The sequence below is a fragment of the Pygocentrus nattereri genome, chromosome 1, assembly GCF_015220715.1.
Source record: "Pygocentrus nattereri isolate fPygNat1 chromosome 1, fPygNat1.pri, whole genome shotgun sequence".
NCBI classification, from domain to species: Eukaryota; Metazoa; Chordata; class Actinopteri; order Characiformes; family Serrasalmidae; genus Pygocentrus; species Pygocentrus nattereri.
In genome coordinates, this window is record NC_051211.1 from 17,461,585 (window position 1) to 17,489,272 (window position 27,688).

The 27,688-nt window shown below is 36.6% G+C and overlaps 1 protein-coding gene across 4 annotated transcripts; it reads left to right on the forward strand.

The window, feature by feature from the left end:
- The first annotated feature begins 1,888 nt into the window (after nt 1–1,888).
- On the forward strand, nt 1,889–18,327 carry LOC108441209 (NLR family CARD domain-containing protein 3-like). 4 transcript variants are annotated; one of them, XM_037541953.1, is made up of 14 exons: nt 1,889–1,948; nt 2,065–2,081; nt 2,172–2,274; nt 3,713–3,810; nt 4,578–4,694; nt 4,957–5,055; nt 5,774–5,887; nt 7,980–8,084; nt 8,490–8,603; nt 10,893–12,671; nt 12,768–12,965; nt 13,461–13,634; nt 14,747–14,920; nt 15,262–18,327. In XM_037541953.1, the coding sequence occupies exons 4-14, from the start codon at nt 3,758–3,760 to the stop codon at nt 15,266–15,268; spliced, it is 2,934 nt and encodes a 977-aa protein (XP_037397850.1). In that variant the 5' UTR covers nt 1,889–1,948; nt 2,065–2,081; nt 2,172–2,274; nt 3,713–3,757; the 3' UTR covers nt 15,269–18,327. The 4 variants fall into 4 exon arrangements, with proteins under 4 accessions (XP_037397850.1, XP_037397849.1, XP_017576105.1 ...); XM_037541952.1 differs by lacking the exon at nt 2,065–2,081; XM_017720616.2 differs by lacking the exon at nt 2,065–2,081 and having other exon boundaries at nt 12,792–12,965.
- The last annotated feature ends 9,361 nt before the right edge of the window (nt 18,328–27,688 follow it).

Sequence of the window (27,688 nt, forward strand, 5' to 3'; positions counted from 1 at the left end):
TAGGGAGGGGAGAGGGAGAGGAAGAGACCCTTGGCTTAAAAAAATACCTTTATTGCCACTATTCATTCTAAAGGTGTAGAGTACATGAATTCATGCTTCTAACATCTTAAAATAGACAAATTAAATTATATGTAATTTATTTTAATATAATTTCAGTTTTCAAATAGCAAGAGTAAATAAGTTGTTCAAGTCCTTCTTTTAATTGTGAAAAGTCAAAATTTGTAAAATATTCCTGAGTAATGAAATCCAAATTTAATATTACTACTTGTTATGTCTCCTAGGGGTAAGATGCACAAAAAAAGAAACAAGACTGTCCACCCAGACGCCAGACCAAAACAAAACTGAAAAAAACTACTAAGAACAAATACAAGTTTGACAGTTTATTCGATGATTTACATTTTCCTTGTCATCGAACTTATTCTCAACAAGCCACTGAAACAAAAAACAAAACAAAGGAACCATAACTTCAGGGAGACCCAAGGCCCAAAACAACAAACAAAAAGCCTTCTTCTTCTTCTTTTGGCTGCTCCCTTTAGGGGTCGCCACAGCAGATCATCTGCCTCCATCTTGCCCTATCCACTGCCTCCTCTACTTTTACACCAACCATCTCCATGTCCACCTTCACTATATCCATAAACCTTCTCTGAGGTCTACCTCTTCTCCTTCTACCCGGCAGCTCCATCTCCAACATTCTTTGCCCAATATATCCACTATTCCTCCTCAACACATGTCCAAACCATCTCAACCTGGCCTCTCTGGCTTTATCTCCAAACTGCTCCACCTTCACTGTCCCTCTGATCTGCTCATTTCTAATCTTGTCCAGCCTTGTCATTCCCAACGAAAATCTCAGCATCTTCATCTCCGCCACCTCCAGCTCAGCCTCCTGTCTTTTAGACAGAGCCACAGTCTCCAAACCATACATCATAGCAGGACGCACTACTGTCTTGTAAACCTAACAATAAAAGAAATATAACTAACTTACCTAACAAAAGAAGAGAAAAAGAAACTACAAAAACACTCCCTCACTACACTACCGATAAACAAAATCCAACAGATCAAACAAAAAGGGCAGGTCACCCCTATGTTTCCTTTCTAACAGAAAAAAAGAAACGAAACTACCACAACATCAGAAACCTGTAGGTCAGTAGATGGACAAAAACCCGGTCTAGGCAAACATAGTAGAACCAAGTAGAACCAAGTAGTTCTGAAATAACTTTTTGAAAACAAGTTTCAGTTTAAAGTTTATTTGCAGATTAGTTAGCTAAGATTAATAAAAACTTGCTTTAAACACAGGTTTAAAAATGAATTTTGCTTTACTATATTGCATCTGTAGGTCTCCGTTCATAATTAGTAAAAACAAATTTACTATAAAATGAAAGTGTTTGTATAAATTCATGTTACATTTTTATTATACACGCATAAACCAAAAGACAACAGGGACGTTTTGCATAATGTGATAGATATTTGAAGATATTTGCCTTTGAAATGCAGTGGAATGTAGTACAGATACATGAAAAAACTACATCAAAATGTATAAAAAATATGTCTTGCAGTCATATCTAAAGTGCAATAAAACAGATTTTCACATTCCTACAGTATTTTGTTTTGTTACACATTCATGTTACGTGTGAATTTGAAGAATGTGGCACTTTTTATAATCAGGAAATAATGTAATAGAAAATAAGCAGAATCTATATCTATAGACTATCTATAGTCTCAAGTTGTTTTTTTTCACAGTTCAGAGTCACAGTTGAATGAATACTTCACATTCTGTGGTTTCTGCAAAGGTCTATAATTCCAGATTGAATTAAATTGAATCATATTTGTGCTTCACGGAGACAGTTTACTGATTTCCTCCTTTAATACTGAAAGTGAAAGTTCAGTGGCAGTCAAGCCACCATTTTGTTCAGTTACAGCAAAATGTTCGTCAAGAAGCTGCTGATGAAAGGTGAGATATGTTACTGATAAATTGCTGGTAGAGGAAGAGGAGATTTGACGTAGTGGAAAATATATTTTTTTGTTGTGTCTGAATGTGTTTTTTTTTTCAACGCTTGTGAAATAAAGACAGTACGAAACAAAAGGTAGGAAAAAAGGAACAAATGCAGTAACAGACCGTAGTTCCTTTAAACGACAACAGGAATCAGACTTTGTTTCTGGTTGTCCATTATTAGGAAAATTTACACTCATTCAGGAGTCCTACACAGCAGTCATTCTGAAAGGATGGGAACTGTTGGCATCTTCCTGATACAGTGAAGCTTATTTTGAGATATTCTGGTGAGTATTTTGCAATAATCCTCCGCTTACTGTTGAGTTTTAGGTACCTTGAAAATTACATGTAAAAAACTGTTTATCTGCTCAGCGTGTGTTTACTTGCCCAAAAACACTTATTTTGCAATTATTATTTTAATAATATTAAAGGGGAATTCCACTGATTAAAAAAAATAACAAAATAAAATCATGAAAATGTAAACAAGGTCATTCAAGGTGGTTTTGGTTGAAATTCTGGAGAAACATACAGAGTCAGAATGATTTGCAGTGGTGGTGGTGAACCAAACTCGAGAGTATATTGCCTGTAAATGCTTCATCACAGACAGTTATTACAAGAAATGGTCATGAATACACTGCTTTTACTGTAGTTTTCAGATAAGTTTTTGGCCTAAAATACATTTTTTAAGCATATTCATGGTGGAGAAATACATGCACACATAACACAAAATAGTCCCTTCTATTTGATTATTATAAGCATTACACATAAAACTCTAACAACATGTGTAGGTGCACCGGATGTTTTGGATAGTAAATAAAATATATTTGCATTATAGACTTTATGTCCTATCATCATCACTGTAAAGACATCCAAATGATAGAGTTTTGCTATAATAAACCATTACACATCAAACTACTCACAACTGAATTATGCAGAAAAAGTCTTTTCATATGATATTGATTTATTTGTGGGGCTCAGTGGGCTCTTTCACCTGACACATGTGAACATGGACTCCCTAACGTCCCACTTTGGATATGATAGAGTCTGAAACTGGATATTCTTTAGACAATGATCCAAACCAATCCTCTATACCTTAAAAATGTCTCAAAATGCAGCTTTCACATGCGCTAGTGGTTCCTGGCCTACATTTTGCTTAAAATTATGGGAACTGAATTAAAGAGAAAAGTCCACAAGTGAGGACCAGGGTCTCTGATTTCACAAACATCAGTGGTAATGAAACAAATTACTTATGATATTTGTATTTAGAGTAATTAGGAAGCTACAGCAGTTAGTGTGCATGGATTTAATATTTGCTGATTCAAATTTTTATGTGCACTAGCAGCAACGGTGGTGCAGTGAGTAGTGCTGTTGCCTCACAGAAAGAAGGGCCTGGATTTGATTCACATGGAGTTTGCATGTTATCCCAGTGTCAGTGTCAGTTTCATCCCACGGTCCAAAGACATGCAGTCAGGCTCACTGGACATGTTAAATTGCCCTTAGGTGAGAATGTGTGTGCGAGTGTATATGTCTGCCCTGTGATGGACTGTTGATGTGTATGTGTTTGTGTGTGTGTGTGTGTGTGTGCACTGGTAACTAAATACTGTAAAAACAACACTTCGAATTCACCAGAGGAGCTGTGTTTTATGTTACATGTATCGTAAGAGAAAGACTTGAAAACTGATCTGCAGGATTCGGTGACAAAGTTGTTTTTGTGCTTTGTTTTAGGAGTGAAGTCTATTTTTTATGTGAAGACTACACTAATATTCAAAGATGGAGACCCCTTATCAGGACTTGAATACTGAGTCCCCGAGCTTAAGCCAGAGGTGAGCTATGATGTCATACAGATTTAAAAATGTATTTTGTTGTTATACTGTCCTGTGAGTCGCTTTGTATAAAGATGTCTTAATGGAAATGTTAAAAGTTGATATTTTTATAATCATCAGCTGTTCGCCTCACACATGTTCCTCCAAAGTCTTTTGTGATGACATTTGCTTATTTACTATACTTACATGATACTTATATGATATGTATTACTCCTATGATATTTTCATATTTATTTAAATAGAATTTAATGGCTAGTATGTAAATCTCTGAAGGAATGACATGATCCTAATGCTTTTTTTAGCATTACACAACTTTACCAGTCTTTTGTTGCCTCCATCCCAACTTGCTGGCATCAAATTTAAAATAAGCATACATTTTTTTAAAATAAACAATAAAATTTCCTAGTTTTTAAACATTGGAAATGTTGTCTCTTTACTGTTTTCAATTCATTATAGAGTTTTATCTGATTAGAACATCGTTGCAACTTGTTTTTATTTACATTTTGCAACCTGCCTACTTTTTTAAATGGGGTTATACTTGAAGAGTGTTTGCTAGTAATGGTAACAACAACAGTAACAAAACCAAAAACCTTTAGAAAAAAAAATAAGTGAAAGAGAATTTTAAATAAGAGGCGAGAAATAAACACCAAGTACTGAACGAAAACAATGAAAAAGTGAAATTAAATGAATGCTAAAATTATTATATGGTCTAGTTAAACAAGAAAATAAAAAGAAAGCAAATCACCTTTATCTGTGCTTTTGTGCAGTCTAGTCCTATTAAACATATCAGACTCTCCAGACCCCAGCTGTGATTCCATGAGGAGTGATGTGTCTGTGAATCAACCAGCAACATTCAAAGATGGAGACCCCTCATCTGGACACAGGTAACAACCAATCAGAGTTGAACTATTGCTGAGAGAAAGCAGCAAAGAGAGGTTTCCTGCAATTAAAATGTAGATCAAAGTGATTTCAATTAAGAGCGATTAAAAATGATGTAGTTAACAAGAACCTTTAAGAATCGTAAAATGACAGAAAACATTTAATTGCCTACAAATGCTAATCAAGATGCCAAAAATAAGAGACATTTACAAATAGTTAAAGTGAAAAGCTAACTAATGATTTAAATCACTTGTTTAATTTTTATAGTTCAGATCAGGTAAACAGATCAGACTCTCCAGTATCCAGCTGCGTGTCCATGAGGAGTGATGTCACATTCATAGATGGAGACCCCTCACCTGAATACAGGTAAAATCTAATCAGAGCTGAGCTCTTGCTCAGAGAAAGACTGAACAGCAATTTTTTTAATGTTTTGTTTTATTTTGATAATATCAACAGCATGTTTTATACATTTGAAATGTAGATCAAAGTGCTTTCAATGAATTGTGATTAAAAATGGCTGGTTAACCTTTAAGAAATATTAAAAACTCAGAAAATATCTAATAGGAAATAAGTTAAATTAAAAATAGTGATGGAACTAAAATTGAAGTCATTACAATAATAAGGCCTAGTTATGAATATTGATCTTTACCCGATCTAGGCCACAGTAAAAAGGATTATTTACATAACTTGTATGAATTTTACAGTTTACTGTAAATGTGAATGTGTAATGTTAATGTGAATAGCATGTTTCACACATTTAAACTATGGATTAAGTAACCAAGTGCTTTCACTTAAAAGTGATTAAAAGTAGTGTCATTCCCAAAATCTTTAACCCCCAAAATGGCCAGGGCCCGTCAGTGAGCCCAAAGATTTATTACACACTTCTATAACCTAAGAATATCTCAGCCGGTTTCCACTGAAGCCCCTGTAGTTCCTGATTAATAAGTGTCTGTATAAAAATAAGAAACATTTTTAAAAAGTAGTGTAATTAAATTTAAAGTCATTACAAATCATTAAGATAAGTTAGCTAAACAAAAATAGCCAATAATAAAAATTCTTTAAATAACCTGTATATATTTTATAGTTCACTGCAGGTGAACAGATCAGACCCTCCAGAACTCAGCTTTGTGTCTATGAGGGCTGCATCTATGAATCATCCAGCAACAATGAACAACAGATATGTGTCACCTGGACTCAGGTAATGACTGATCACGGCCTGATAACTGATTACTTATTGACTCTTATTTTTTAAATTCTGTTTTGATAATGTAAACAGCATGCTTCATGCATTTAAACTGTAGGTCAAAGTGCTTTTGGTGCTTTCAATAAGATGATCAAATATGGCAAAAATAAGACAAATGTAAAAGTGTTGTTTTGCTTTCAGGGATCTTTTTTTTATTGTTATAACATCTATATATTAACTGGAGCTCCTCAAACAGGAGCTTTTAGCCACAAAGCATAAGTGAAAAACATACAATCACTGACTTTTACAATGAAAACAATAGAGATCATCAGAACAGAAGAAGAGTGTGGCTCTGTGTAAAAGACAGGAGGCTGAGCTGGAGGTGGCGGAGATGAAGATGCTGAGATTTTCATTGGGAGTGACAAGGCTGGACAAGATTAGAAATGAACAGATCAGAGGGACAGTGAAGGTGGAGCAGTTTTGAGATAAAGCCAGAGAGGCCAGGTTGAGATGGTTTGGACATGTGTTGAGGAGGAATAGTGGATATATTGGTCAAAGAATGTTGGAGATGGAGCTGCCGGGTAGAAGGAGAAGAGGTAGACCTCAGAGAAGGTTTATGGATGTAGTGAAGGTGGACATGGAGATGGTTGGTGTGAAAGTAGAGGAGGCAATGGATAGGGCAAGATGGAGGCAGATGATCCGCTGTGGCGACCCCTAAAGGAAGCAGCCGAAAGAAGAAGTAGAACAAAAGAAGAGATTGTAACAGATCTCTAAGATCACAACCAAGACACAGTGACAACATATTGTAAACACATCTCATAACTTGGTACCTCTCATCAGTTATTACATTGATTAAGATTGTAAACATAAATGAGGAGTTCATTTGCAATTTTCATTTATTGAATTTTCATAAATCATGTTTTATTGTACATTCCAGGCAACATCAATCAAACTAAGGTTGGGTTGTTTGATTAAGTAAAAATAACTCAACAAAATACAGGTAACTTCCAAAATTAATCTTTATTAAATTTTGGATTTTTATTTTTTTTGGCAAAAGGAAATACAACAATGGTCAGTTAAACAAAGCTATGTAATGAATACATTTTTAAAGTGCAAAATTTAATATTCTTTAACATAAAACAAGCAGGTAAAGTGCTGAAATCTGCATCAAAAACATGTGCAATATTAAAGATCTATAAGATCATATCTCAAAATAATCCTAGTCTCAAATGGCTCACTGCTCCCTGTGTAAATGCACTATGTGAGTTTTGGCTTTTACACCCAAACATTGCACTTTGTGTCCAGTGTCGAATTGTAGACTCATGACTGACTCTGCTGTTTAGATGCAGCAGCCATTATTTTAAGACCCAGGTAGTGAACTATGTAGGGAGAAGGGAACCATTTAAGACACTGCCTAAAATGAGAGTGTTGCAGCACCTCTCCTGAATAATGTGTGCTGATTCACTGAACTGATTTATTGGGCTCTGCTTGAGAGCAGTGCTGGCACTTGGTGTAAAATGTTTATCTTTTTTTTTGCAAATGAACTCTTCATATATTAGAGAGAATATACAGAGAGTACATGACAGATGATATGTTGGTGAAAAATGGGAAGCAACTGCTTTCTTTGGGGAAAATACAAATGTATTGAGTCAGCAAAATGTTAAACTTGATCCTATGTCTCACCACATGTCTCACCATCTCACAGACATGGCCATGCTTCAATGCACGTTCAAAAGAGTTTTAAAGTAAATCTGAAAATAAAGTTTTAGTGTTTAAATGAGTTGATAACAAACCTGGGAAACCCAATACTTCTCAGTGAGATCTACACAGAGCTCTACATCACAGAGGGAGACAGTGGAGAGGTCGATAATGATCATGAAGTCAGACAAATCGAGGCAGCATCAAGGAGAACACCAACACAGGACACACCAGTCAAATGCAATGATATCTTTAAGCCCTTATCTGAACAAGACAAACCCATCAAAACTGTGCTGACAAAGGGAGTCGCTGGCATTGGAAAAACAGTCTCTGTGCAGAAGTTCATTTTGGACTGGGCTGAAGAAAAAGCAAACCAAGATGTCCAGTTCAATTTTCCACTTTCTTTCAGGGTCAGGCCAGACTCTCCAGAACCCAGCGGTCTGTCCATAAAGAGTGATGTGTCTATAAATCAGTCTGCAACATTTAAAGATGAAGATCTCTCATCTGGACACAGGTAATGACTAATCAGAGTTACTATTGATTATTATTTGTTATTTCTGTTTTGATAATGTGAATAGCATGTTTCACACATTTAAACTATAGATTAAGTAACCAAGTGCTTTCACTTAAAAGTGATTAAAGGTAGTGTCATTACCAAAATCTTTAACCCCCAAAATGGCCAGGGCCCATCGGTGGGCCCAAAGATTTATTACACACTTCTATAACCTAAGAAAATCTCAGCCGGTTTCCACTGAAGCCCCTGTAGTTCCTGATTAATAAGTGTCTGTATAAAAATAAGACACATTTTTAAAAAGTTGTGTAATTAAAATTAAAGTCATTACACATCATTAAGATAAGTGAGCTAAACAAAAATAGCCAATAATAAAAATTCTTTAAATAACCTGTATATATTTTATAGTTCACTGCAGGTGAACAGATCAGACCTTCCAGAACGCAACTTTGTGTCTATGAGGGCTGCATCTATGAATCATCCAGCAACAATGAACAACAGATATGTGTCACCTGGACTCAGGTAATGACTGATCACGGCCTGATAACTGATTACTTATTGACTCTTATTTTTTAAATTCTGTTTTGATAATGTAAACAGCATGCTTCATGCATTTAAACTGTAGGTCAAAGTGCTTTTGGTGCTTTCAATAAGATGATCAAATATGGCAAAAATAAGACAAATGTAAAAGTGTTGTTTTGCTTTCAGGGATCTTTTTTTTATTGTTATAACATCTATATATTAACTGGAGCTCCTCAAACAGGAGCTTTTAGCCACAAAGCATAAGTGAAAAACATACAATCACTGACTTTTACAATGAAAACAATAGAGATCATCAGAACAGAAGAAGAGTGTGGCTCTGTGTAAAAGACAGGAGGCTGAGCTGGAGGTGGCGGAGATGAAGATGCTGAGATTTTCATTGGGAGTGACAAGGCTGGACAAGATTAGAAATGAACAGATCAGAGGGACAGTGAAGGTGGAGCAGTTTTGAGATAAAGCCAGAGAGGCCAGGTTGAGATGGTTTGGACATGTGTTGAGGAGGAATAGTGGATATATTGGTCAAAGAATGTTGGAGATGGAGCTGCCGGGTAGAAGGAGAAGAGGTAGACCTCAGAGAAGGTTTATGGATGTAGTGAAGGTGGACATGGAGATGGTTGGTGTGAAAGTAGAGGAGGCAATGGATAGGGCAAGATGGAGGCAGATGATCCGCTGTGGTGACCCCTAAAGGAAGCAGCCGAAAGAAGAAGTAGAACAAAAGAAGAGATTGTAACAGATCTCTAAGATCACAACCAAGACACAGTGACAACATATTGTAAACACATCTCATAACTTGTTACCTCTTATCAGTCATTACATTGATTAAGATTGTAAACATAAATGAGGAGTTCATTTGCAATTTCCATTTATTGAATTTTCATAAATCAATCAATCAACCTTTGTTTTGACTCGGAAGTACATTGAGGGCAACCCTCATTTTCAATGTAGCTGAGCATTTACAAAAACAGGGATTGACATGACAAAGAAAATAATAACTACATTTAATCATTTTAAATTAAAAGAAAATTGAAAATAACAGTGAATAAAAGATGAAAGTAGATAAAAAATAGAACTTGAGATTTAAATGGTAAGAAATTAAGATCAAAAATAGATAAGAAATTAGTAAGGTAATAGTATAATATCACAAATTAAAAAAGTAACGATAAAAAAAAAACTTAAAATGAGAGGAAATAAATTAATAAATAAAAAGAGATAAAGAACTAAGTAGAACTAACACAAAAATAAAAGTTACGAATAAATATGATTAAGTAAAACAGGTACAGGCTGTCTGTAGGTGGTTTGATATTAAAAGTTTAAATTACTGAGTGACACCAGTGAGCCGAGTTTTAGTGTTTCCTGTAGTGAATTCCAGCTCACTGGTGCACTGTGACTAAAAGCAGATTTTCCCAGTTCAGTAAAAACTCTTGGTACCTGGCAGCTGATCCAATTACTAGAGCGAGTCTGATAATTACTGTTTTTTTTCATCAATGAAGTGATATATTCTGGCAAATGACCGGAGAGTGTCTTTATAAAAATAAAAATAAAAATTAATCATGTTTTATTGTACATTCCAGGCAACATCAATCAAACTAAAGTTGGGTTGTTCGATTAAGTAAAAATAACTCAACAAAATACAGGTAACTTCCAAAATTAAACTTTAAAAATGTATAAAGTGCAAAATTTAACATTCTTTAACATAAAACAAGCAGGTAAAGTGCTGAAATCTGCATCAAAAACATGTGCAATATTAAAGATTTATAAGATCATATCTCAAAATAATCCTAGTCTCAAATGGCTCACTGCTCCCTGTGTAAATACACTATGTGAGTTTTGGCTTTTACACCCAAACATTGCACTTTGTGTCCAGCGTCGAATTGTAGACTCATGACTGACTCTGCTGTTTAGATGCAGCAGCCATTATTTTAAGACCCAGGTAGTGAACTATGTAGGGAGAAGGGAACCATTTAAGACACTGCCTAAAATGAGAGTGTTGCAGCACCTCTCCTGAATAATGTGTGCTGATTCACTGAACTGATTTATTGGGCTCTGCTTGAGAGCAGTGCTGGCACTTGGTGTAAAATGTTTATCTTTTTTTTTTTTTTTTGCAAATGAACTCTTCATATATTAGAGAGAATATACAGAGAGTACATGACAGATGATATGTTGGTGAAAAATGGGAAGCAACTGCTTTCTTTGGGGAAAATACAAATGTATTGAGTCAGCAAAATGTTAAACTTGATCCTATGTCTCACCACATGTCTCACCATCTCACAGACACGGCCATGCTTCAATGCACGTTCAAGAGAGTTTCAAATTAAATCTGAAAATGAAGTTTCAGTGTTTGAATGAGTTGATAACAAACCAGGGAAACCCAACACTTCTCAGTGAGATCTACACAGAGCTCTACATCACAGAGGGAGACAGTGGAGAGGTCGATAATGATCATGAGGTCAGACAAATCGAAGCAGCATCAAGGAGAACACCAACACAGGACACACCAGTCAAATGCAATGATATCTTTAAGCCCTTATCTGAACAAGAGAAACCCATCAAAACTGTGCTGACAAAGGGAGTCGCTGGCATTGGAAAAACAGTCTCTGTGCAGAAGTTCATTTTGGACTGGGCTGAAGATAAAGCAAACCAGGATGTCCAGTTCATTTTTCCACTTTCGTTCAGGGAGCTGAATTTCGTGAAAGATAAAAAACTCACTTTGGTGGATCTTCTTCATAGATGGTTTAAGGACATTAGCAAAATGGACATTTCAAAATCACTCAAAGCTCTGTTCATTTTTGATGGTTTAGATGAGTGTCGTTTAGATTTAGATTTTCAGAGCACTGTGAATCTGTGTGATGAAACTGAATCGGCATCAGTGGATATGCTGATTACAAACCTGATCAAGGGGAATCTGCTTCCCTCTGCTCTCATCTGGATAACCTCCCGACCTGCAGCAGCTAATCAAATTCCCTCTGAGATTGTGGATCGAGTGACAGAAGTACGAGGGTTTACTGAGCCACAAAAGGAGGAGTACTTCAGGAAGAGAATCAATGATCAGAGTCTGGCCAATAGAATCATCTCACACCTAAAAAAATCAAGAAGCCTCTTAATCATGTGTCACATACCTGTGTTCTGCTGGATTTCAGCCACTGTTTTAGAGAGAATGTTGGGTGAAGCAGAGAGTGGAGAGACACCCAAAACTCTGACTCAAATGTACACACACTTCCTCATCATTCAGACAAAAATCATAAGAGAAAAATACCCAAAGAACCAGAAGACAAATGAAGAAATACTTCTCAAACTGGGACAACTGGCTTTTCAGCAACTAATGAAAGAAAATCTGATCTTTTATGAGGAAGATCTGAGAGAGTGTGGCATCGATGTTGAAGAGGCATCAGTGTACTCAGGTGTGTGTACACAGATTTTCAGAGAGGAATCTGGGCTGCTCCAGAGTAAGGTGTACTGCTTTGTTCATCTGAGCATTCAGGAACATCTGGCAGCTCTATATGTGCACCTGACCTTCATGAACCAGAAGAAAAATGTGCTTCAACAGAGTCATTCCTCCAAACTGATGACCCTCTTAAGAAAAGAAATCACATTCTCAGATGTACACAAGAGTGCTGTGGATCAGGCATTACAGAGTAAGAATGGACATCTGGATCTTTTCCTTCGCTTCCTTCTGGGTCTCTCACTGGAGTCCAATCAGAATCTCTTACAGGACTTAATGACAGAGACAGGAAATAACTCCCACATCAAAGAGCAAACAGCTCAGTACATCAAGATGAAGATCAGAGAGAATTCATCTGCAGAGAAATCCATAAATCTGTTTCATTGTCTGAATGAACTGGGTGACAGTGCTCTAGTCGAAGAAGTTCAGCAGTACTTGCAGACTGGCAAAACAAAGATAAAGAAACTCTCTTCTTCACAGTGGTCAGCTGTGGTTTTCATACTGTTGTCATCAGAAGAAGATCTAGATGGATTTGTCTTATGGAAATATGGCAGATCAGACCATGTTCTTCTGAAGCTGCTGCCTGTTGTTGCAGAATCCAGAACAGCTAAGTAAATAAAACTGAATATCATTATTAAATTTTTCATTCATTCAATTATGCAAGGAAATTTAAAGACCCAAAATCCAAGTGTTAAAATCCATTTTAGAATTTTGTGTGTTGTTTTCTTCAGTCTTTTACGTTGCAGACTCACAAAGAAAAGCTGTGCAGGTCTGGCCTCATTGCTCACCTCAGAATCATCTCATCTGAGAAATCTCTATCTGTCTCAGAATAAACTAAGAGATTCAGGAGTGAAGTTGCTCTGTGCTGGACTGAATAATCCTCTCTGTAAGCTGGAGTCCTTGAGGTAAGATTATCATTTAGAGAGTTAGAGTGTGGTGGAGGTGCTAATCTAAAAATGATCATTATATTCAGTACTTAAGCTCATTTATGCTGAGGGGAATCCTCATTTTAAATGAAGCCAATTCTCACAGGTTGAATAAAACAAAACAAATTGATAACAGCTAATATAAATAGCCTTGTATGATAGTAAAACAAAGCAATGAAGTAAGAGCAATGAAAGCAAAGCAAAGCAATGAAGTAGTAACACTAAAGAGTTTTACTAAGAGTAAAACAAGTCTAACTTGAATAGTATGAAAGATGAAGTATGAAAACACTAAGTGTTAAATAAAACAATTATCATCAGATTAAAGGTGATTAAAAAGTAAAAGTTTAAAAACTCTAGTAGAAAATAAAGCTGCTCTATGTATGAAGTTGGGTTTATAAGTGTTGTCACACCTTGTTGAGTTCCTGCTGAACCTTTCTGAATTGAGAGTGAAGAGTGTCATTGTTCTCCCTGCAGGTTGAGGGGATGTAAGGTCACAGTTAAAGGCTGTGCTGCTCTGGCTTCAGCTTTAAAATCAAACCCCTCACAGCTGAAAGAGTTGCATCTGTCTAAGAATAAAGTAGGAGATTCAGGAGTAAAGCTGATGTGTGCTGTACTGGAGAATCCTCTCTGTAAACTGGAGGCACTGTGGTAAGAGATCATCTCTCTGAGGATCACACATGATTTGGTCCTCAGTAAGATATATTCTTTAATTGTAAATACTTTCCAATCTCTATTTGAGTCTGTAGCTTCAGAATCAATATTTGGAGGATACTTGTTTTAATTCTTCAGAGACGTTTCTTGCTCTTATACTGTTTGTTGTGTTCTATATTTATATTTGAATTTCATAATTTGCTCTTTGTCATATTGGAGCTGTAACAGATGACTAAATTTATCCTTGTGATTTGACTTTTAAATCTACTTAGCAAAGATTAGTTTATTTATGTATGAAGGTTGGACACACTCATAGAAAGATTAAACTTTATTTTTACTTCCAGCCTTAGAACAATGAAAGCATATCATCTAGATATCTATATATTTATATTTGTCCCATATTTCCAATGTAATCATGATCTTAGAGAGTTCTGAAGTAGTTAACAACGATTATGACATAAAATTGTGAAAGGAGCACTAAAAAAGAACAGTCATAAGATTAATATTGAATGCTAAATGAGGACAGCAGTGACCTGTTTTTACTTGGTAACCGTTGTGCAAGTTCTCAACACACCAATGACTGAATAGCACTGCAATATGTATTTAAGTTGAGACCAAGATCATAAATTTATGAACTCACTACTGAACTTAAATACCAAAACATCAGTCTATGGTTGTGTTTCAAAATGTCCAGCAGCTATAACCTGTTCAGTGTGTTTGAAACATTGCCCTGACTAATGAATGCAGGAACAGAATAACATAACAAATGAGCCTTACATAGTAATTATAGAAAGTCAGCTATTTTAATGTACTTATTTTTTATTTTGTGTTTTGAAATAAGAAATGCATCCTAAATTGCTAAAAATGTCAAACACATGGATAACCAAAGTCTTTCAAAATAATTGAAACTATTAAATAAAGGCCATACAAATGCCACTATAGCTTATTAACTTGATATGCAAAATATGTAAAGAAATATAAGGAATGTAGAGTGTGTGATCAATCTCATATTATCTCTGTTCAGTGAGTTACATCTTTATCCAAGATACATGTTCTTTTTGCTTTCTGGGCTGTATAATTCTAATCAGACACAGACATTTTCTCTGCAGGCTGTGGGATTGCAAAGTCACAGATGAAGGCTGCGCTGTTCTGGCTCTAGCTCTGAGATCAAACCCATCACACCTGAGAGAGTTGAATCTGCGTGAGAATCCTGAAATAAAGTCAGGACGTGAGCAGTTGTTAGCTCTTAAGCATGATGAACATTACCGACTAGATGAAGTAATGTGAGTAATAATGATTTCAGATAAATGTGTATACACACACACACACACACACACACACACACACACACACACACACACACACAAACACAAACACTGTAAGCTGCTTTTCCAGACTGTGATTAAATCTTATTTTAGAATAAACTGAAATGTCAATAATGATTCACAGTTTAAAATCTCTATTATTAAGCTACATTTAGGCAACTGGTTGTGAATGTTTTAAATGAGCAATTTGTTTTTTAAACTGAATCATTCTATATTGAAAACAGTATTTTACTTGTGTATTGCATGGTAATCTTTTCTTTCTTTCTTTCTTTCTTTCTTTCTTTCTTTCTTTCTTTCAGAATGTGATGTTGATGTGTATTATCAGTGAGCAAAGAGCAGACATGAAGAGATCGAAGCAATTTCTGAATGTGTGTTAGGAGCTGCAGGAGCAGAGCAATACACAGTGTGTAAAGACAGTATAATTGTAAGGACTAGATGGATGTGTGAGTTTATGTACAGAGCACTTCATGATAAGATAAATAGTAAACAAAGAATACCAAAAACATGTATGATATTCAGTGAGAAAGAACGTTGTGCTCTCATGCTGAGATAACAGATGTTATTTTATGCATTAAGTATTTAAAAGTAAGACATAAAAACTATTTATATGTCTGCAGAGGCAGTATGCTTTAGCTCAGGTTGCTCAATGGTTTTGTTTTTTTAACCTTGCTGTTGTTGTTTTCATCATCTTTGTTATATACATCTCAGCTGTGGAAATGTTACATTGATTGTTGGGGTTATGTTAATCTTCTTTTCTTGATAAGGTGTACAATTTTGCTATTTCTTAGTTTGATTTGTATCTATTTGGAGATGATATAACTGCAGTGCTGTGTGACAGCAGTATGCTTTAACTTCATATCATGTCATAGGACACAGTGTATTTGGAAAATATATTGATTGGCAATATGGTATTGTCTTTATGTAAACAGAGCACGCAACACAGTTTGCCCTGGATGATAACAAATGAATGAACCATTAAGAAAACCTGATTTTTTGTAGTCTACAAACTACAGACTATGCAGCTTGGTCAGCACAGTCAAAACATTCTTCCAAAAAAAGTAAATAATAACAATTAAAAATGACCAAATATGTAGTTATGTGCCCACCAACATGCTAGCATGCTGCCAATGTGATTCTGCCCTCAAACAACCTGCCATGGTATTTAAAAATATGCATGACCTCTACCAAAGATACCCAGTTAGGGGATCTACTAACAAACTTGTTAACATTAACATTTATTAATGGTCTAAATATTAATTCAATAACTAAAAAGTTGCTTTAGATCTTCTCCTGTGAAGTTTTAAACATGTCTCCCTTAAGTAATGTTTAAATATCTCATAACCTTACTTAGTAAGCATTACTTACTTAGCACACAAACCCAGAAGCAGCCTTTATCCTGAGTAGTTGATTTTTACCTGCTTACTAAGTGCTGGAAGACTGTGACTGTGTAGGTACAGTCAGCTCGAGATTCTTTAAGCATGAAGTAAAACAAAGTGGACTGGAGCTGTTTTGTTTTCCTAATGCCCAATCAGACCACTGATCAAATCATAAACAAGCCTCATTAAGATGACCTGGGGACATGATCTGAGCTTGGTTCATTTGTGGATCCATTTAGACACTGTTACAGTGTTTGGCAGTGTTTTAGTGTCATAATTAACTTTTTAAAAGGTTGAAACTTGATGAAGTATTTGTGTTTTTGTTAAATTTTCTCAGTTGTGTCATGAAGGATCTGCTGCATTATATGTGTTATGTGTATTATTATGCATTTAAATATATATGTGATCTGTGTTATCTGTGTATGTTTTCTGCAAGTTCTCACCTGGGATGACAGTGGGTGGACATTCTGAAGAGGTGTTCCTTCTGTACCTAATTTGGCAATGCAACATTTTTGATTATATTGATTGTGACTCATAGATATGGCATGTGACTCTGCTGAAAGTGTTACTGTACTGGCTTACTTGCTGTGCCCAGGGCTGAAATTCAGACTACACACAAACACCCACAGCACTGGATTTATACAGAATGACTTACTCCCAAATGAACGATTTCATCTTTATTTCTTGCTCTTATTATATGATATATACTACACTGAGATAAGCAAAATGGCTAACTAGTGTCAAAAATGTCAAAAGCATTTAGGTTGAATTATTACAGTTAATATGCTACAAACTAATGTTAGCTAAGTAAGTTAAGGTTAGCATTTCTCAATGCCCAGCTGTTGGGATATGTCTGCACCCTCGTTAAGTAGCTTTTTTCATTACTGTCTTCTTGGTGCTACATTAGTTATTTGCAGGTCTTACCACTGCTGTGTATCTTTACATGATTAACATATAAAAATAGCCACATGAGTAATGCAAACAAACTCTGTAAATCTTGCTTTATCATCTCGACCAGTCACAGATTCACACAGTCACACTGAATTTGAGTCTAATCTCTTGAGGCTCATGTCAGCTTCCTATTTGAGTTTTTTTATGTTAAACACTGCAGCAATTGCATGCTAGCACCCACACAGGCATCTGAATGTCACTGCCACATCATTAAGGTGGAATGAGAAATGAGAATGTAACAATTGGCCTGTCCCAGTCCTGTCCATGTGCTTGTGTTGTGTTTAATTCCCAGTCCTGTCTATGTGTTTCTTTGTTTTGGTTTTCAGTCCTGCCCTCTTGTTTTGTGACTCCACCCCTGATTGTCTCACCTGTGTTTCCATCTGTCCCTTGTTTACCCTCATGTATTTAAGCCCTGTGTTTTTCCCTGTGTGGTTGCAGGTCTTTGTTTGGATGTTATTGGATGTATGTATGCTTATGCAAATCAGCTGCTACTGACTGTGCCACAGTCTGCTGTTGCTGCGCCAAGATTGTGGAACAGTCTATGCCTGGACATTAGGCCTGTAACCTAAATGTATTTTCCTTGTACACCACTTTGGCTTAAAGTGTGCTTTATAAATACCTGCTTACTTACTTACTTACTTAACTAGTTAAGTCTTTGATCAAGTCATGAGTTTACAGTTTAGCCTCTATTTTTGTCTACTTTATTAATATGAGTTGCTATTTTTCCCATGCACATTGTTTTGGGTATGCCCTCCACTGAGCAGGTCAGCAACATTTCTAAAGTGATTCACATTGATGTGTATATTGGCTTTTAATCATGACCTTGCAGTATAATTATAATTAATTTATTAGTAGAGAAGACTTTACTTGGAGGGAAACGTAAAGCAGTAAATAGTTAATTTATATGAAGTATTATGTATTTATGAAGTAAATGTGACAATAAATGGGCATATATTTCTCTGTTTCTCAAAAAACAATAACATTTCTCAAGTTCAAAGCTTGATATGTTGATGTCAATTAAATATAGGGTTCACATGATTTGTATATCATTGTGCTTATTTTTATTTACATTTTGCATGACATCCTAACATTGTTTTGTTGTACTAGTTGGTTTTCAATTTAATTCTTACACAAGTAAACACAATTATCAGTTAATTAGCAGTGCAATGACTAAGGAGTAATTAATCTATGAACTAATATTAAACAAAACTATTAGTCAACAGTGTGCTTAATTACTCATTACTAAATACATAATCAGTTACTAAGTAATAAAAAATGTTTAATGAACACAATATATAAATAAGTAGTAAATGACTTAGCAACATAATTCATCTTTCATTTGTGACAGTGTTACTTGTTGTTGTATAATTTTACATCACTTCATTTAGTCTCCTTTTGATATCCTGTTCATACACAGTCTAGTCTCTTTTTTAAGCAGGTCATTTGTGCAGAGTTTATGAGCTGGACTGCATCAGCAAGCTGAGCTCTATTAGCTGTTTTTTTAATCAACCACTAGAGGGAGAGAGAGCACAGCATTCATCAACTTGAACATCAAGATCAGACTGACCATTACAGCAAAAAGAACAAACCAAATCTCTCTGTGTTTGGGTGACATTAAACAACACTATAACTCACTTCAGCAATCAGTGAATTATGCATGGTATTGTACTCTGTGATGATTTTCATTGTTGGAATTATTGACGGGTAACATTCTCTAATTAACATTAATTTTATTTTTATTTTATTTTATTTTAAATTTATTTTTAATTTATTCCATGGGAATTATCAACAACATATTTTCACTTCATTCCAGCTTCAGAAAGACTAGAGCAATATTGAGAAGAGCTATAAATGGTGGTTACCCTGCCTCAGGTGTTAGGAAGACCCTAGCTTGAGAAGTTATGGAATATATGGAATAAAGTCCCAGTACTCTACATTTTTGGCCTAATTTGCGGAGTATTCTTTTCATAATCTTAAATGTATAGTTTAATATTTTAAAAATCTTAAAGGTTTACAATAAAATGCTTTACATTTGTTGTAACATTTGTTGTACAAATGTACACAAATGTATAAAACTGTGTAGAAAATGCCAAGAAAGTGTAAAACTGCATCAAGACAAAGGTGTGTGTATGTGTGTGTGTGTGTGTGTGAGGTGGGGTACTTAAAATATTCTAAAATGTATATTTAACTATACTATATATATATAATATACAATAATGTATATTAACACTTTTTTTGGTATTACATATTTACACAACACTAGGACTACAAATGTACATAATTTTCTGTATTTCCATGAAGACTAATGGATCTGTGAATATATAATTTGTGAATACATTTAATTTATATTGTCTGTTTTTGTGTAACAGGTTAAAATGTGCATGTTTGACGTAACTGAGCTCATAACCAAAGCCAGGTGTTTAACCAAGTTATGGTTATCTTAGTTTTATAGAATTAAAAGGAAGCTAAAGTAAGTTAGTAACTGGTTATAGAGATGGGTGGACTTTTTGGTTCTTGAAAGAAAGGAAGCTTCTTTAGTGAGACGGCTAGTATTACCATGAATCAACACCAGATGTGACACATCTGCATCATGTAAGTGAAGCATAAGTGAAGCAGTCAGTTGCGTTTAGAATCCACACTGCCTCCAACTCTGAAATACCAGTTCGTTTTTCATCTTTTTTACCACATTAAAACAGATTTAAAGCTTGACAGCACAAACAAATTTTTATTAGTTTTTATTAGTTGTTTTCAGAGAAAATGGACAAGGCCAATAATACCATCACTGTTTAAATAAATTAACATTTTAAATATACTTTACATAGCTGTAGATATGGGGAGTGTATGATTTGACTGGATCACTGTGAAGTTTATGCTGTACTCTAACAATACTCAATGTGAGAAAAAAGCAGGGCATGTCAGAAGACCTACCAGATGTGAGATGTGCATCTAGCCAGTGTAGACTCAATTATGGATAAAAAAATTGCCTGATGGCCCAGACAAAATATAGAGTAAATATTTCTTGATGTTAGATTGAAGTTAACTAATTCATTTTAAATGAATTAATTTTAGCCACATTAAACACTAACTCAGTTTTTTTGTGTTGTGTTTGTTCTGATAACTTAGTATTACATATTCAGTGAACATGACATTTTGAAACAAATTGTTTTATAGTGGTCTAGGTTTGCCTTTTGTACAGATATTTCAGACACTCAGACATTTTCTCCTTTGTACTCTCTTTCTCTCACACTCTTGCTCTCTCTCGTGCCACACTCTCACATGCACACTCCCTTTCCTGCTCTCTTTCCGCCTCTCACTCACTCTCTCTTTCTCTCCGAGGAGAAAGGAGTTTGAGGAGTAGATAAATGTGACCATGGAGGATGTCCAAACAAGCCAGGCTGGAACGTGTGACAAGTTGGAGTGTTACAAGACCTGGAGCTGGTTGGAAAATATTCGGGTCCAGGAGTGTCTATGTTGTAAAACTACTTATAATAAATTGGAATTTAATCTACTGAAGGAAAAGAAACACTGCATATCTGTGGCAAACCATGAGTTTTAGAGCTAAGTTTCAGTTGGGACCATAAATGTCAGAACTTGTGTAAAATGTCAAAACAATAAAGAAAAAATACCTGTATATGAGAGGTATTTTCTGCTCGCACCCTTTTGAAATTGTAATAGTATGTTAATGCTAAGCTAAATGCAATGCAACATTTCTTGGCTGCTCTAGACTAAACACGGGCATCTAAAGCTTGTAACAGGCATGCTAGCAAATGTTTTACCTAGTATGCAGGAATTTACAGTGACCTCTTCAGTAAACAGCCCTGGCATAGAGCTCCCACCACTACTCTATATTTCTAATTGCCTGACTGAATTGTCTGTATACTGTTATAAATGAATAAGTAGTTGTTTTCTATTTTACCTATTGTAATGCATTAGCAATTCCCTTAGTGGGGACTTCATGTTTATAAGTGATTATTACAAACATTTTTAAACATTAATAATTAGAAACAGAAGGATTGACTGGTTATGTATTGGTATCAGCCGATTTCAGCCCAAATATGCAATTGGCTGATATTTCTCTAACTTAGCCAATTATGAGAACTGATTAGTGATGTAAAACATGTGAGCCATAATTTGTGAGTTAAGGACTGCTACAGAGGTCCCTTGGTCATGGGACCCTGCCATTCCTCCTTCAAATGCTAGATGGAAATATAGATCTTTTTACTAAGCCTATTAAGTGACCCTTATTAGTCCCACAGTGGGGAAATTTCATCTCATTCTAACCCATCTGTGCAGTGGAACACCACATACACACTAGTGAACACACACACTCTAGGGGCAGTGAGCACACTTACCCAGAGCAGTGGGCAGCCCTATTCATGGTGCCTGGGGAGCAGTTGGGGGTTAGGTGTGTTTATGCACCATTTACTTGATGTGAACAGTCCAGTCCCACCCTTGATTGGAATCGGCTATCAGCCCACCACGCTGAAAGGTAATCTGTAATTGCTTTGGGCCAGACATGGGAAAAATCTAGATCTATTAAAAATTATAAAATAAAGTTGAAACTTTACTGTGCATTTGTAAACATATACTCTATTTCTTTTCATAATTAAATATAATACATTTGCAATATTTTAATGATTAGTATATAACTAAGTAAATAGTTAATAATTAAAATGGTAGTATTTATTAATGCACAAATACCAACTGTATAATTACTATGATAATTGTATTAATGTCAGGCATTCCTCCAGCTCTAATGCTCCTTTGAACCCCAGAATCCTCTGGGAGATCATGTGCCTGTTATCCCTCCACAGTACTCCAGTCATTGTTTACACTTACCCGAATACGAATCTGGTCGTATTACTAGAGGTTGTTTGTATACAGCCTGGGCATTTAGGCTAGTTGCCTTGTGAGGTATTGTTTCTTCTGGTGAGAACTACTGAGTGGTGTTTCTGATTGTCTTTTTTCATGTTCTGAGCTTTTCTTGGATTCTGTGACTTTGTCTTTTTGTCTTTGCCTATTTGGATCAGGTTGCCTGGTTTTGTTAGTTATGTTTGTCCTTCTTTGTATTTTAACCTTTCTGAATTTGACCATTGCCTGTTCACTGATATTGAGTTTAGCTAAACTCCACAACAATAAAGCCTCATTTTTCATTTTTTATTGTGAGCATCTGGCTGGTTCGGTTTGTTACAATTTACTGTCATTAACAAACCATTACATAATGCTTGTGTTGCAATTTATAGGGACCTGTTTTTATAAACATCTACAAAATAAGGTCCATGGACAGTTCTATGATATTTTAATAATTTACAAACTTGAGAATTTAACCACAATATTTGACAGCTTAAATACAAGAAGCATGAAGTATGTTGAATAAAGACAAAAAAGTAGAAGTATATTTTTATAGTGCCCAGAGAAGTCCCTGAGAAGGTTTTGAGGATCACTTACTTTAGTACTTACAATTTCTGTTACTTACACTAGTAAGTATGCTGTACAAAAACACATTAAATTCATTAAAATCTGAATTGTCATCTACTAAGAATGTTATATTTTCAATCAACAGGTACACTCTGATGAAAGTGTTCACAGTATTGCATATTATTTAAATGGAGCTGTACTTGTTTGTCTGGTGCCAAACAAAATCAAATATTCCTTGTGATGGCTTGTTTCTTACAGAGTTGACTCTGCATATACTGGAACTAAGGAGGACTTTAAATTAAATCTAAAACAGCAGTGTCAGTGTTTAAATGAGATAATAGCAAGTACAGAAAATCCAAAATGTCTCAGTGAGATCTACACAGAGCTCTACATCACAGAGGGAGACAGTGGAGAGGTCAATAATGAACATGAGGTCAGACAGGTTGATGCCATGTCCAGGAAAACAGCAAGAGAAAACACAAAAATCAAATCCAATGAGATCTTGAAGCCATTTTCAGAACAAGACAAACCCATCAGAACTGGGATGACAAAGGGAGTCGCTGGCATTGGAAAAACTGTCTGTGTGCAAAAGTTCATTCTGGACTGGGCTGAAGAAAAAGCAAATCAGGGTATCCAGTTCATTTTTCCACTTCCGTTCAGAGAGCTGAATTTGATGAAAGATAAAAAACTCACTTTGTTGGATCTTCTTCATAGATGGTTTAAGGACATTAACAAAATAAATATTTCAAAATCACACAATGCTCTGTTCATTTTTGATGGTTTAGATGAGTGTCGTTTAGATCGAGACTTTCAGAGCACTGTGAATCTGTGTGATGAAACTGAATCAGCATCAGTGGTTGTGCTGATTACAAACCTGATCAAGGGGAATCTGCTTCCCTCTGCTCTCATCTGGATAACCTCCCGACCTGCAGCAGCAGATCAAATCCCCTCTGAGTTTGTGGATCGAGTGACAGACGTTTGAGGGTTTACTGATCCACAGAAGGAGGAGTACTGCAGGAAGAGAATCAATGATCAGAGTCTGGCCAGTAGAATCATCTCACACCTGAAGACATCAAGAAGCCTCTTCATCATCACGTACCTGTGTTCTGCTGGATTTCAGCCACTGTTCTAAAGAGAATGTTGGGTAAAGCAGAGGGTGGAGAGACCCTCAAATGTACACACACTCCCTCATCATTCAGACAAAAGTCATAAGAGATAAATACACAAAAAACAGACAACAGACGAAGAAATAATGCTCAAACTGGGACAACTGGCTTTTAAGCAGCTGATGAAAGGAAACTTGATCTTCTATGAGGAAAATCTGAGAGAGTGTGGCATCGATGTTGAAGAGGCATCAGTGTACTCAGGTGTGTGTACACAGATCTTTATAGAGGAATCCGGACAGTTCCAGAGTAAAGTGTACTGCTTTGTTCATCAGGAACATCTGGCAGCTCTATATGTGCACTTGACCTTCATGAACCAGAAGAGAAATGTGCTTAAACAAAGTTTGTTCTCTAAACTTAACACCCTGATGAATAAAGAAATTACAATCGCAGATGTACACAAGAGTGCAGTGGATCAGGCATTACAGAGTGAGAATGGACATTTGGATCTTTTCCTTTGCTTTCTTCTGGGTCTCTCACACTGTGTCTGTCAGCGTAGTGTCCAGAGGCTGGAGGCGCTACCAGAAGATAGGCCAGTACACCAGGAGACGTGGAGGAGGCCGTAGGAGGGCAACAACCCAGCAGCAGGACCGCTACCTCAGCCTTTGTGCAAGGAGGAACAGGAGGAGCACTGCCAGAGCCCTGCAAAATGACCTCCAGCAGGCCACAAATGTGCATGTGTCTGCACAAACGGTTAGAAACCGAATCCATGAGGATGGTATGAGGGCCCGACAGCCCAGCACCATGCAGGGCGCTTGACATTTGCCAGAGAACACCAGGTTTGGCAAATACGCCACTGGCGCCCTGTGCTCTTCACAGATGAAAGCAGGTTCACACTGAGCACATGTGACAGACGTGGTAGAGTCAGGAGACGCCGTGGAGAGCGATCTGCTGCCTGCAACATCCTTCAGCATGACCGGTTTGGCAGTGGGTCAGTAATGGTGTGGGGTGGCATTTCTTTGGAGGGCTACACAGCCCTCCATGTCCTCGCCAGAGGTAGCCTGACTGCCATTAGGTACCGAGATGAGATCCTCAGACCCCTTGCGAGACCATATGTTGGTGCGGTTGGCCCTGGGTTTCTCCTAATGCAGGACAATGCTAGACCTCATGTGGCTGGAGTGTGTCAGCAGTTCCTGCAAGATGAAGGCATTGAAACTATGGACTGGCCCGCCCGTTCCCCAGACCTGAATCCGATTGAGCACATCTGGGACATCATGTCTCGCTCCACTGTCCAGGATTTGGCAGATGCTTTAGTCCAGGTCTGGGAGGAGATCCCTCAGGAGATGATCTGCCACCTCATCAGGAGCATGCCCAGGCGTTGTATGGAGGTCAAACAGGCACATGGAGGCCACACACAATGCTGAGCCTCATTTTGACTTATTTTAAGGACATTACATCAAAGTTGGATCAGCCTGTCGTGTGTTTTTCCACTTTAATTTTGTGTGTGACTCCAAATCCAGGACTCCATTGGTTAATAAATTTGATTTCCATTGATGAGTCCAGTGTACTCTGATTGGTCAGCTCACCCACTCTGTTTCGATTGGTCAACTGCCAAAATTGTTCTGCTCCTACACTTACCGCCCCTGTCTTGCAGTCTGGATTCAGACCCTTCTTTTGTGAGCAGCTGTAAACACTGTTGCCAACTTAGTGATTTTGTCGCTATATTTTGCGACTTTTCAGACCCCTCTAGGGACTTAAAAAAAAAAAAGCGACTAGCGAAAAAAATAGCAACTTTTTCTGGTGTTATTGGAGACTTTTGGAGACTCTGAGGTGAACACACATGTTCTTCAGTTACTGCCGTGAGCCTCGTCCCACAGTACTCACAGTCCTCGGTCTCACAGTCAGAGCAGACCCACACCACTCCCCGCCCCCTATTTACAGAGCGGGATGTAAATATAAATGCGTCTTCAGTGTGACACGATAATAAATCACTGCATTTAACACAGTGTCAGTCACACACTCACCTCATCCACTGCGTAGTCTGTCACTCTCTCACCTCGTTCTCTTTGTGAGAAGCTAAACATCTAGCTAGGTAGCTCATCATGTCTCAGTCTAAATTGTATGCTCAGAAATACAGGAAGGAGTAGGAATCAAAGCCTGAATTCAAAGGTTGGTTGAAGCCATGTATTGGAGATGATACACGGGCATACTGCCTGTATTGTAAGGCTGATTTCTACGCCAAACTTTGTGATATAAAAAAACACATGACAACTCAAAAACATATTCAAAAGACAAAGCCTTATAACAGTTCTATCCAAAACAACCTGCTGTTTATGAGTGAAAAAGTTGAAAAAAAAGGCTGAAGCCACCATGGCATTAGCTATTGCTGAACACTGTTCCATGCTGGCATGTGATCACATTGGGGAAGCGTGTAAAGCTGCTTTCTCAGACTCCACTGCTGCTACTCACTTCAAAATGCACAGAACAAAGTGCAGAGAAATGATTAATGGTGTTCTGGCTCCATACGTTCTAAAAAAGTTGGTCGCAGATGTGGGTGGCCAGAGTTTCAGCCTCTTCCTTGAGTCCACAGATGTAAGTTTTTCTAAGTACCTCAGGTTTGTGAAAAGGTACTTTAATGACACCAAACACATAATTGTCTCAGCATTTCTGGGGCTTGTTGAGTTGGAGGGTGGAGATGCAAGATCTATACCCAGAGCTGTTGTGGCTTTCCTGGAGAAGTGTTGTCTTAAAAAAGAGAAACTCCTGGGTAGGGATTGACCAGGGGCGTTGCCTGGGTATGTAAAGATCCGAGGCTCTGCCCAATTAATTATATATATATATATATATATATATATATATATATATATATTTTTTTTTTTACAATACGTATCCTGATATATAATGTTTAACACTATAATATGGAGTTATATTTTTTTATTCAACAGATTTAAAATTTAACACAGGGTGCACAAATTCTGCAGAATGACTGTTGGTGACCTAAAGATAGTGAGCTTTTACTAAAGGACATGGACCAGGTATATTCCATCAGTAAATCCATTCCTCAATAAAGTATGCAAAACAGTATGTAAACAATGGATTTCATGCAACTGTGTAATAATGTAAACAATTCACTTGTTTCTAAATTGTTCTTTTACCTTTTATGACACATTGAAACAAATTATTGAAAGAAATATTAATAATTATTAGTGCTAAGGGGTCTACACAATTAACACACTTTAAGAATTACTTATTATCTATCCTGTATGTTTTTGCACAGTCTTTCTTCTCCTAACCTTTTCTTTCTTTAGATCAGTCCAGTCCTGATCAGTTCAGTTCATTTCAGGTCTCTCCACATTTCCTCCCTCTCCACCCTCTCTTCTACCCTGTTAAATAGTAATTCGGGAAAGCATGCTTAAAATAAAGCTGGAAACAATATTTTAAATACAAAAGACTGTGCTAAAACAAACTACATCTGGCATTATTTTGCTAGTCTTCGTACTAAAAACATGTGTATTTTATTAATAATGTGTTTATTAGGCATTGTTTTCCATACCGCTTGTATTGTCTTCTCCCATCTCCTCTCCTCTCCAGTTCTACTCTGTTCTCCTCTCCTGTTCTCTCCTCTTTCCTCTCCTGTTCTCTGCTCTCCTCTCCTGTTGTCTGTTCTCTTCTCCTCTGCTCTCCTTTCCTGTTGTCTGTTCTCATCTCCTCTCCTGTTCTCTGTTCTCCTGTCCTCTGCTCTGCTCTCCTCTCCTGTTGTCTGTTCTCCTCTCCAGTTCTCTCCTCTCAAGTTCTCTTTGTTCTCCTCCCTTCACTTGTTTTCTTCTCAATAGTTCATTCTGCTGCTCTCATCTCTTCTCCAGGTCCAAGTATTATCT